The sequence below is a fragment of the Hemiscyllium ocellatum genome, chromosome 25 (genome assembly GCF_020745735.1).
Source record: "Hemiscyllium ocellatum isolate sHemOce1 chromosome 25, sHemOce1.pat.X.cur, whole genome shotgun sequence".
Lineage (NCBI taxonomy): Eukaryota > Metazoa > Chordata > Chondrichthyes > Orectolobiformes > Hemiscylliidae > Hemiscyllium > Hemiscyllium ocellatum.
Window position 1 is genome coordinate 41,219,163 of NC_083425.1, and position 13,325 is coordinate 41,232,487.

The 13,325-nt window shown below is 39.9% G+C and overlaps 1 protein-coding gene across 1 annotated transcript in view; it reads right to left on the reverse strand.

The window, feature by feature from the left end:
- The window catches only part of tbcd (tubulin folding cofactor D), a 281,039-nt gene that overhangs the window by 109,971 nt on the left and 157,743 nt on the right, over nucleotides 1-13,325 (reverse strand). The window contains exons 15-17 of the mRNA XM_060844252.1: nucleotides 8,666-8,723; nucleotides 3,177-3,206; nucleotides 1,976-2,061 (exon numbers count right to left, since the gene is read on the reverse strand). Coding sequence (XP_060700235.1) covers nucleotides 1,976-2,061; nucleotides 3,177-3,206; nucleotides 8,666-8,723 — 174 coding nt within the window. The remainder of the gene's footprint in view (nucleotides 1-1,975; nucleotides 2,062-3,176; nucleotides 3,207-8,665; nucleotides 8,724-13,325) is intronic.

Consider the following 13,325-nt stretch of genomic DNA (forward strand, 5'->3'; position numbering starts at 1 on the left):
AACAACTCACCGGAACGAAGGACCCGATACCCAGCATGAGCAAAACCAATGTAGTGTACAAAATCCCATGCAAGGACTGCACAAACACTACATAGGAGAAACAGGAAGACAGCTAATGATCCATATCCATGAACACCAACAAGTCACGAAACGACACGATCAGCTATCCTTAGTAGCCACACACGCAGATGACGAGCAACATGAATTCAACTGGGACAACACTACTATTTTAGGACAAGCCAAACAGAGAACAGCCAGGGAATTCCTAGAGGCATGGCACTCATCCACAGATTCAATCAATAAGCACATCGACCTGGACCCAATATACCGGCCACTGCAGCGGACAGCTGGAACTGACAACCGGAAGCGGCAGATTCAAACCACTACAAATGCTGGAGGAAAGATCACAGAAGCGCTTCACAGGAGGCTCCCAAGCACTGAGGATATCACCTAGACAGGGGGCGAAACGTCTGCAACACAAATTCCCAGCTCGGCGAACATAACCACAACCAGTTCTGGACCCCTTACCTAAGAAAAGATATGGCGACATTAAAAAGTAATTCAGGGGAGATTCACTAGGCTGCTCCTGGGTTTGGAACAACTATCTTATGAAAAGAGATCTAGTAGGTTGGGTCAGTGCTCATTGGAGATTAGAAGAATAAGATGCAACCTTAACAAAAACATACAAGATTGTTAGCGTACTTGACAGGGTTGATGCAAAAAGATTGCTGCCCTTTGTGGGAGAGTCTAAGACCAGAGGGCATAATCTCAGTATAAGGAATTGCCCTTACAGAGATGAGGAGGAACTTCTTCTCTCCGAAGGTAGTGAATTTATGGAACACCTTACAACTGAGGGTAGTAGAGGCTGGGTTGTTAAACATATTCAAGGCTGAGATAGACAGATTTTTAATCAGTTTGCGAATCAAAGGTTATGAGGAAAAGGCAGGAAAATGGAGTTGAGGATTATCAGATCAGCCATGATGTAATTGAATAGTGGAGCAGACTCGATGGAATCAACAGGCTGCTTCTACTCCTCCATCTTATGGTCTTAACAACAGCAAAACTCAAAGCTCATTCGTACTCAATGCTTTGCCTCTGCATCCAATCGTATTATAATTCAACTGGCACAGCTGATGGAAATAATGGATGCCCAAAAGGAGAAAGTGATCCATTCCTCAGCACTGACTGAATGTCAGTATCCATGTAAGCATAACAGTTGATAAGAAAAATACAAGCAGCAAATCTACAAAGGGTCATTGTATCTGCTGAGTCAGTTTATCTCAGCTGGAGGATTAGGGCACTATCCTTGGTATATAAGAAGATTGCATGTTCCCAATGAAGGAACATTAAAAATGGCTGCTGTGATAGATGTGTGTATCTGTTCCTTGAGTTATAGAGGAGGAGAAAAAGAAAGTCACAATTTAGTACCTCCAATGTTATATGTGCGCAAAGTTAACCAAGCTATGACACCTCACTCACAAATAATTTGTCAATCTTCACCTTTTAAGGTGGGCATGTAAGGGAGGATCTGTGTACCATCAGCAGATATGGAAGTCAAGTACATGCTAAATTAGACAGGTGGTGGTCATTTGATCCATCATATTCGCAATAACTCTTTCAAAAGACAATCCAATTAGACCCCTTACTTTTACTTTAAATTTATGTAATGCTTTTCTCTTTCAGATATTTATCTAACTCCCTTTTGAAAGTAATAATAAAATCTGTAGTCACCATTCTATCAGTCAGAGAATTCCAAATGGTAACTGCTTATTTTGTAAAAAAAGATTGTGGTTCTTTTACCAAACATCTTAAATCTATGGCCTCTTGCAATTGACCGATCAACAGTGTAAACTTTAAGCAATAAGGGGAATTCTAAATCCAAACAAGTGAGTTCCTCAGTGCTCAATCTGTACTGAAATCAGTATTTTATATATTTTTGGTGGCAGAGAGGATGGTCATAGCCTTGAAGCATTACCTAATATTCAAAAAACATTTGGTCCGATTTCCAACTGCAAAATAGTCAGCTGCAGTAAGTATCTCAATTCCATGTGGAAATGTACCCTGCAAAATATGTAAACAAAACTAATTACCCTCTGTGTTCAACAAATGATCAGAAACAAAATGTAAATGCAGATTAACTTATGACATATTTTATATAATGAACATATTTTCAAAGAAATATACAATACTCCCTGACATTTATTTTATTTGACTTTCATTGCTGCAGACTAATCTCGTTATTATCATAAATTGCAGTGTGGAAGCAAGAACGTCGCACAGCCCTCTTTAAAAGGCTAAGATAATCACACCAAGCACAATCTCAAGGAAGGATATACTTGGCACAGAAAACAGAAATTCCGATTATTAACACCAACTTTGAATTACAAAATGTATCTTTCTCCTCATCAAGAGTCCTGGGATTTAAAACATATAGTGATAAAACCTACTTGAGAAGGAAAAGTGACTCTGAGGCTAGCTGGAGGTAAAAATGCTAGTGTAGAACCTGAAGGGATGCTGAAAGATTGTTTGGTTCAGGGATACCACACAAATATTAGAAATTAAATATACTGGACCTGTGCTATCAAAACATAACTGAAAACGTTGGAAATACTCAAGGGGTCAGGTAGCATCTACGGAAAAGGAAATGGCATGAATGTTCTAAGTCGGCACAGTGGTTAGCACTGCTGCCTCACAGCACCAGGGACCCAGGTTCGATTGACTGTGTGGAGTTTGCACATTCTCCCAGTGTCTGCATGGGTTTCCTCCAGGTGTCTGGTTTCCTTTTACAATCCGAAGATGTACAGCTTAGGTGAATTGGTCATGCTAAATTGCCCATTGTCAGGGAATGGGTCTGGGTGGGTTACTCTTCGGAGGATCGATGTGGATTTGTTGGGTCGAAGGGCCTGTTTCCATACTGTAGGGAATCTAGTCATATAATCAAGTCAATGACCTTTCATCAGAACTTTAGCCAGGATTCTACAAATGGAATCATCATGCATTAATGAGGAATTCAATGCCCATTTTCCAGTTTCACTCAACAAGCAATTTCAGGTCCATCATTTCCAAGTTTGTAATTGACAAACCCTTAGATTGCTTCCAGGAAATCTTTCTGTACAACTTGAAATATTTCCGGCATATTTATAAATTGTTCACAATATATTTATAAGAAACAGTACCTGTCTTCCAACGTTCTCCTGGAAAGCAGCCTGCAGGAAAAAGATTTAGAAAAACAATGGCTGTAACAATATATCAGTGAAGTCATAGGAACAGGAGTAAGCCATTCAGCCTATTCCATCACTCAATAAAATCATGGCTGATCTGTAGCCTAACTCCACATACTTTTGCATAACAAAATTAACAACTGACCTAGCATTTGTTGTGAAAGAGAGTTTGTGCGCAGAAGTACTTACTAACATCTTTCCTGAACAGCCTGGCGCTAGTTCTCAGGCTATGTTCCCAAGTTCTAAAATTCCCTAACCATTGTGAGTAGTTTATCTATCTTTATCTACTTTGCCTTTTCCTGTTATAATACACAATAGTTTAAAGTTCGTTTTCAGACAGTTCATCGCCATACTAGGTAACATCATCAGTGAGCCTCCAATGAAACTTCATTGAAGTTACCTAGTATGGTGACGAAATGTCTGAAAACAAACCTTCCAGCTCAGTGAGCAAACCTACATGTAAAACCTCAACCTGAGCTAGAAATCTTAAAATTTGCTAATATTAGTTTAACAGTAGAAAAATATAGTTGAGTACTTTACAAACTTTTTTTTATGATAAGCACTCTAAATAACAGTAGGCCACCAAATTGAAGAGTCTTAAACAATAGACTTGGGAGATCATAGTGAGTAAATCTTGTCATCATGGAGCAAGGAGACAGTCCATGTCACGACTACAGCCTACAACATTGCTTTGTAAGAGACAATTACAGAGACTCAGTGCAATGAGGTCTTCAGCATTTACCATTTTCCAGAATAACAGAAATTACAATGGACTTGAGTCAAATCAGAAATTATAGCCTAGTCGTTCCTCACTTCTAGCACCTGGTCAGACTAGTCTGGTATAAGAACTCATGGAAAGGAGGTTTATCAGACTGCAGTGGTATCTTTACAAGCTTAACAGAGAGACAGGTGCTGCTCAGCAATGCCTGATGTATAGACATTTGCAGCTGCCGGACAATTATCGGGAATTTTTTAATTTACTCATGGGCGCCACAGGCTGGCCTGCGTTTTATTGCTTGTCCCCTGGTGCCCTTAAGGTGGTGGTGAAGAGACACCTTCTTAAACTGCAGTCCATTTGCTGTAGTTAAATCCACAATATTCTTAGGGAGAGTATTCTTGGATTTTGACCCCGCGTTGCTTTACATGCAGTGACAGCAATGATGAGCTGTGGTCTGAAACCTGGGAGCAATTACTTCTCGTAATGCTGCAATCTTGATTTAAGAGAACAATACAACAGTGTAACAGAGAGTAATGCCCAATTAACTGGGCCACTGGGTTAAGGGACAGGACACTATACATACAGTTGCAGAGATCGGAGATATCTTAGAGTACACAAAATCTACATTCCAGTGAAAAAGGACGCACCTTTCATGATAACCTAAACAAACTAGAGACAGTATCAAAATGAAATTTCAAAAAATCTAAATCTGCAAAGATGAGTGGCACACCAGAACATTTGACAGAATTTAAAGAATAACCAAAAGATTAATAAGGAAGGAGAAATTAGAGTGTTACAGAACACAAACTAGAAATATAACAACAAAAACTAAAGAGTATCCAAATTGGAAAAAAGAGCATATGAAGGAAACATAGCTCCTCTACAGTGTGTCCAGGAAATTAATAATGGAATATAAGAAAACTGCAGATGCAATAGACAGTTCGGGTAACCCTGTTAGAGAAAGGATATTATTAAGCTAGAGAGGGTTCAGAACAGATTTACCAGGATGTTGCTGGGTACGGAAGGTTTGATTTGGAAAGAAAGGCTGGATAGTCTGGGACTTCTTTCCACTGCAGAGTTGGAGGTTGAGAGGAGACCTTATAGAGGTTTATAAAATCCTGAAGGATGCAGGAAAGTTTAATGGCAGCTGCTTTTCCTCCAAGATGGGGAATTTCAAGGGTAGGGGACATATTTTAAAGGTGAAAGGAGAGAAATTTTAAAAAGCCCTGGGGGCAAATATTTTGCACAGAGGGTAATGTGCATGTGGAATGAACGTCATGAGGAAATGGAGGATGAGGGCACAGTTGCAACATTTAAAAGACACACATATAAGTGCATGAATAGGAAAGGTTTGGAGGAATATGGACCAGGAGCAGGCAGGTGGGACGAGTTTATGTTTGGCATGGACTTGTTTGACTGCAGGATTTGTTTCCATGCTTATGATTCTATGACTCCACGGCACATAATGTGCGTGTCTGTCTTCACTGTAGAATAACTAAATATCAGAATGTGAAAGGGAACAAGGAACCTAAAACAATTAATTACAATCACCATAAAGACAGCCCTAAGAAAACTGTTGGAACTAAAATTTGACAACCAGCTAAATCCTAGGCTGTTAAAAGAAGTGGTTGCTGAAATAGTCATGCATTAATTTTAATTTTTCAAAATTCTCCAGATTCTGGAAAAGTCACATCAGATTGGAAAATATCAAATGCGACAACTGTACTCAAGAAAGAGACGACAGAATGATGGAAATTATAGAAGGTTAGCTTAACAGCTATAAGAGGGGAAAATGATCAAATCTATTGTGACAGGGTTTATAACTGGAGACCTAGAAAATCTTCATGTAATTAGAGTCAGCATGGTTATGCGAAAGGCAGCTCATGTTTCACCAAGTTATTTGAGTTGTTCCAGGAAGTAACAAACAACACAGAAAAAGGAGAACCAGAAGGCTTTTGACAAGGTGCCACTTTGAAAGTTACTACACATACTAAGAGGTCATGATGTAGGGAGAAACATATCAACATGGATCGAAATGTGATGAGCTGCCAGAGGATGTGGTGGAGGCTGATACAATTGCAACATTTAAGAGGCATTTGGATGGGTGTATGAATAGGAAATGTTTGGAGGGAAATGGGCCGGATGCTGGCAGGTGGGACTAGATTGGGTTGGGATATCTGGTCGGCATGGACAGGTCTGCTTCCATGCTGTACATCTCTATGACTAATTGGAAGCATAAATGAGGTACTTTCTCATTATGCCACAGAGATCAGTGTTTGGTTGTCAATTATTTACAATCTACATAAGTGACTCACTGAAGGGACTAACTGTTAACCTTCGGTAGGAAGGTAGTTACGAAGAGGATAGAGGAGCCTACAGAGATCTAGCAGGTTAAGTGATTGGAAAAATTTGGTAGTTGGAGTATAAAATGAGAAACTGTGAACTTGTCCACTTTAGCAGGAAGAATAGAAGTGCAGCATATTATCTCAACAGAGAGAGATTACAGAACCACAAGGTACAGAGGAATCTGGGTATGGTGGTACATAAATCACAAAATGTTAGTTTGCAGGTAATTCAGAATGAAAATGGAATGCTGTTGTTTGTTGCAAGGGGAATGTAATATAAAGCAGGAAAACTTTGCTACAGCTCTGTATGATATTGGTGAGGTCACATCTACAGTAGAGTGTGCAGCTTTAGTCTCATTATTTAAGACAGGATAGAAATGTGTTTCAGATCTTTCAGAAAGGGGTCACCTGACTGATACTTGGGATGAAGGAGTTATCTTAAATGACTAGGGAGGCTAGGTCTATATCTACCAAATGTTAGAAAAGGCTATCTAATTAAAGCACATAAGATCCTGAAGAGATATGACAGAGTTGATGTGGAAAGAATTTTTCCCCTTGGAGGAGAAAGCAGGAGACTTTTTCAAACAAGGGGCCTCCATTTCAGGTGATGATGAGGAGGCATTTTTTTCTCTCAGTGGAAGTCAGTCTTAGGACCTCTCATCCCCAGACAGCAGTGGAGAAAGGATCATTGAATAGTTTTAAAGCAGAGCTGGATTGACTTCCTTGTTAGTCCAGAATATACGGTGTAGGTAGGAAAGTGGACTTAAGACCACAATCTGATCAGTCTTTTTTTTAAATGTTTGAGCAGGTTAGAGGAGTGAATGGCCTATTCTTGCTACTTTTCATATTTGTTTGATCTCTGCAACTTTAGAGATCTTTAATCAGTAGGGTGGGCTGGCTTGTTCCTCCATTTGCATCCTGCATTTCCAGGTGCAGTCCTGCTGCAGTCTTGAACTTCTAGTATTTAAACTTTGATATGAGTTGCACTCAGCATAAGACTTGATTCAAGTTTGTGCTTAAAATTTATTAAATTTTCATCTCTTTACTACATCACCTTTCTCTCCTACCATTTCCTCTTTGATTCTCTCACTTCCAATAACTCCATTATTGTTTTTATTTTTTGTTCCTGTGTTCATTCAGTATGTTTATCTATGCTGATGCACTTTGTGTGGCATGTTCTGCCTGTACAGCATACAAAACAACACTTTTCGCTGTATCTCGGTGCTTGTGATATGAATAAATCAAACTAAATAAATAAAACTTTACAATTGAAGACTGGATCGTCATCTGACAAACGAAGTAATGGAACATTACAAAGAGGTGAAACTAGTACAACCTTCCTTCCCATGTAGAACTGTCCTGTTCTTAGCATATAACCAGTAAGATGATAAATTGAGCAGCTTATCCTGAAACATGCAGGAATTCAATTTGCGTTCACAGCATTGCAATTAAGCGTTTCAAATCATTCAATAAATCATTTAAAATAATTGCAACACCTACTGCACGATGTACAATTAAATAAATGCATAGCCAACACAAGTATACTTGCACAGCTTTTGAAGTGATCACTTAAAACTTCAACAGGTGTCGAACTTAGTCATGATTCATGCTTTTCCAAGCATTAACTATAGCAACGTGACTAATCAGAAGAAAGAATCAAAGATTAGGAAATGAGTTTCATTAAGGTGGAGCTGAAACTACACCAGGCACCAGTGGATGAACAGGATAAACTTGACCTGCAATATTGTACCTGAGGAAAAAAAGTTAATAGGAAACCAACATTTCAAAGGAAGTTTTATTGAATTAGACAAGCAAGACAAATTAAATATTTGCTATGGTACAGAAATCAAATTTGGAAAGGCCCAAGTAAACTTTTTGTTTTCTATTTAATACTGCATTCTCTACTCCTGCTTTATGAACTGGTTGCAGAATGCCCTAAAAAGTAAACTGAGTTTTCTGTGATCAAACTATTTTCATTTATAAAAGACATGTCCATTTGAATCTTCCTAAGTGCTACATTGACTAACTCATTTAAAACAAGCTTTAAAATTATTTCAAAATATTTAGCTTCCATTACATGGCCTATTTCTGAAACGAACCTAGCATCTAATTTGACACACTATTTTCTGAATGGGAAATGCCTTTGACTTTGATGTCACTCTGACAATAGCTTTGTACGTAGAGCCAGTGAAAACTAATCAAACACCTATCACTACAGTGTAGCTAATTATGTTCCATATTGTATTCCAACACATGGCTGTATGAATATGCAATAAAATAAAACAAAATGCAATTCAAAACAGATCATGGTCACCCTCTATAATCAAAAGGTGGCATTGTTTATGCATACCACTGTAACAGAGGTCATACTAAATACTTACTGAGGCAGCCCTTCGACAGTTAACATTTCGATCAAACACAGCTGTTATCACCAAGGAACTAAAGAAGAGAAAATAAAAATAAATGGTGAATTAAATGATTCTTTCTAATTTTTTTTTTAAAACCCTACAGTGTAGTGGAAAAAGGGCATTCAGCCCATCAAGTATCACCAATCCTCTGAAGAGCAGCCACCCAAACCCAGCCCTCTAACCTATCCTCGTGACCCCTATTTTTATCACTGCTAATCTACCTAGCCTGCACATTCCTAGATAGTAAGGACAACTGAGTATAGCCAATCTACCTAAATTGTACTTCTTTGGACTATGGAAGGAAACCAGAGCACTCAATTGTCACACAGGCAGAACACGCAAACTTCACACACACAGGCATCCAAGGACGGAATCAAATTCGAATCCCTGGTGCCGTGAGGCAACAGTGCTAATCACCAAGCCACCATGCCACTCCAACTCGACGTGTCTGTTTTGCACGGTTAGGCAACAATTATTTCCAGGATCCCTTCACACTAAGCAACAAGATTCTGTTTCAATGAGAAAAATAATTTCCCCACAATTTTGCGACTTCTTTCAAATACACATAAAATAATAAAGAGAAAAAATATATATTGATAATGATAGCATCCAATCAGAAGGATTTAATGTCAAAACATTCAGTGATTCTATTCATAAGCTATAAGAAACTCACCACAAAAATGGCTCAAACCACGGATATAAATTTCATATGATCTTTCCAAGGTACACTAACTTGCAATTTTAATACAAGATTAAAATGCTGGATATCTGAAAGAAGAAACTCTGGGAACTATCAATGCCTATGAAGAAAGAGAATCAACTTTTCAACTTGATGACCTTTCATTAATACTGGAAATGGTATAGATACAGCAGGTGCTATGCAAATACCACAGAGTCAGGGAACAGGGAATGGGTTTTAGTTGGGACAGAGACAAATGAAGGAGGTCTAACTGGATGAAAGACAAAAAACACTAAAGAGATAATGGTGCTAGGCAGAAAGAAATGGTTTGCGATTTTTGAGAAGATTTGTAGGTCAGGTTGAGGTTCAAGTTGTAAGTTTGCTCGCTGAGGTAGCTGGTTTGTTCCCAGACGTTTCCTGTCCTGTTTTCTATTTGTGCGTCTTGGTCTGTTAAGGTGAGTGATATCATTTGAGAAGAAATCAATCTTCTCAAAAATCGCAAACACCTATGGGTGCAACACACTCAAACTGACCCGAAGATGGGAAACAACTGTATTTCCTACATAAATAACTCAAGAAACTGGTATTACCACAATGTGTTAAGTACACATCACCTCTCAACACCCATAAGCCAGAAGAATAGCTGAACAGAACAGTTGCAGAATGTTGTGAGAAATGATTAATGATGCCCAAACCGAGTCCACAAACATGAAAGGAAATATTGCACCAAAAAACTTTGTACACCAACACGACTGACCAGGAATGGACAAGTACATTAGAACGAGCCATCAGCATCAAACAACAGCAGACCAAGACAAAGAAAAAACTAGCCCTACAAGAAAAACTGATAAACTCACACAAAAGAACAACACAGACAATTCAGAAGCTTGGGTAAAGAACCTGTCGGACCATCCGCTAACAGACATGGAAAATGCCGTCCTAGTAAGGGGGGTGAACTACAATTACAGAGTCATGGACAAAAAGGACTTACTAGCTGCACTGGAATCAACCCTGAAAGACAATGGACTTATGGAAGAAACCTAGCAGGCCATCAGATAGACAGCAGCACCAACACTAAGCAAGAACAAAGAAGGGAACACCCTCAACACATAGGAAAGAAATGCCCTAAAAGGACTCAGAAAAGACAAAAATATTGTAATCCTACCAGCAAAGGGGGCATGACCGTCATCCTAAACAGGACACAGTACATTGAAAACAGGAACTCACTTCTCGAACATACCAAAACCTACCAACAGGTAGCAATGGGCCAGATTCCATAGAAAACTGTATCATAGCATCATTGAAAAAAACTCTACAACACATGCAAAATTAACAAGACAGATCTCATAGAAAGAAACCTGATGGATCCAATACACCCCATTTCTACAGATTACCCAAGGTACACAAACCGAGACCGCCCAACACCACCACCTCCTGCCCACCATAATGTCACATGCCAGGATGTGAGACTAAGACCTGCAAAGAAACATCACCGTAAACTGAAATATCTAATAGAAGACTCATGTCACTCCATCCACTCCAGCCAAGAATTCCTGAACATCAAAGACACCAAGACAGAAGAGGGCAAAGTCAGGGTGTTCTTCGACAAAACGGCCCTATTCACATCAATTAATATCAGCCTGGCCAAAGAAACACTGTCCTCACTATTAGTCGAACCAAGGACTCAAACACCAAGCAGCATCCTCAAGCTCATAGACCTGTGCCTCACTACCCAGTTCACCTTCAACAAGACCTACAAACAAATCAACAGGACACCAATGGGATCACCAATATCAGGATTCTTAGCAGAAGCAATTATGCAGAGACGACAACAGCCCTCCAAGATTCAACCTAAGCTTTGGGTCCACTATATGGATGGCACCTTTGTCATCACAAAATAGAATAAATTAGAAGAAACCTACAATATCATTAACAACATCTTTACTGGCATAAATTTCACCAAAGAGGAAGATAAAAACAACAGACTCCCTTTCCTAGATGTCACAATGGAACAGTCAATGGAGAACTGCGGACCAGCATCCACAGGAAAGCAACACACACTAAATGCTTAACGACAGGAGTAATCGTCCCAACATCCACAAACGAGCTGCATCAGGACATTACTTAAATGGGCCACAATGCACTGCAGCAGCAGAAGAAAAATATCCATACAATGTATTCAAGAACAACGTGTACCCAATAAGCACAACAAACCCAAACAAGAAGACACAACACGCCAGAGACTTTCTGCACACTGTCATACATCAAAGACACCTTGGAGAGGACAACCAGACTATCCTGACCCCTTGGTATCATGGTAGCAGATGATGTACGCACAGGAATTTCTAGAGGCCTGGCATTCAAACATGAACTCAATCAATAAACACATCAATTTGGACCCCATTTATCAACGTCTAAGAATAAGAACCAGAAATGATATCACCCACATGAACAGACCAAGACACATAAATAGAAAGTGGGACAGAACACCAGTACTTCAACAGATGTTACCTAGCATGGTGACAAAACAGCTGAGAAGAAACCTCTCAGCTCAGCGAGCAAAGTTACAACCAGAAGGAAATGGGATCAGGACAAATTATAGAGTCATAGAGATGTACAGCATGGAAACGGACCCTTCAGTCCAACCCGTCCATGCTGGCCAGACATCGCAACCCAACCTAGTCCCACCTGCCAGCACCAGGCCCATATCCCTCCAAACCCTACCTATTCATATACCCATCCAAATGCTGCTTAAATGTTGCAATTGTACCAGCCTCCACCACATCCTCTGGCAGCTCATCACATCTCGATCCATGTTGATATGTTTCTCCCTATATCATGACACCTCAGTATGTGTAGTAACTTTCAAAGTGGCACCTTGTCAAAAGCCTTCAGGTTCTCCTTTCTCGACCTTGTTTGTTACCACTTACTCTGGTAGCTTATTCCACATACAAACCACCCTCTGTGTGATTAAGTTGCCCCTTAGGACTATTTTATGTCTTTCCCCTCTCACCCTAAACCAACACCCTCTAGTTCTGGACTTCCCGACCCCAGGGAAAAGACTTTGCCTATTTACCCTATCCATGCCCCTCATAATTTTGTAATCCTCTATAAGGTCACCCCTCAGTCTCCGACGCTCCAGGGAAAACAGCCCCAGCCTGTTCAGCCTCTTCCTATAGCTCAAATCCTCCAACCCTGGCAACATCCTTGTAAATAGTTTCTGAACCCTTTCAAGTTGCACAACATCCTTCTGATAGGAAGCAAACCAGAACTGCATGCAATATTCCAACAATGCCCTAACCAATGTCCTGTACAGCCGCAACATGACCTCCCAACTCCTGTACTCAATACTCTGACCAATAAAGTAAAGCATCCCAAATGCCTTCTTCACTATCCTTTCTACCTGCGACTCCACTTACAAGGAGTTACGCTTCAAGGTCTCTCTGTTCAGTAACACTCTCTAGGACCTTACCATTAAGTGTATAAGTCCTGCTAAGATTTGCTTTCCCAAAATGCAGCTCAGCTGGCTAGACACCTATGTAAACACTTGCCTCTCTTTAACACCATCCAGGACAAAGCAGCCTGCTTGATAGGCATCGCATCCACAAACATTCACTCCCTCAACTACTGATGCTCAGTAACAGCATTGCATACCATCTACAACATGCACTGCAGAAGTTCACCAAGGTTCCTTAGACAGCATCTTGTAAACTCATCTAGGACAAGGACAACAGATACATCAGAACAAGACCACCTGTAACTTCCCTTCCAAGCTACACAGCATCCTGACTTTAAAATATAATCACAATTCCTTCAGTGTCATTTGGTAAAAATACTGGAACTCCCTCCCTAATGCCATTGTGGATCTACCTAAAGCAAATGAACAGCAGCAGTTCAAAAAGGTAGCCAACTCCACCTTCTCAAAGGCAATTTAGGCCAGCCAGTGATCTCCAT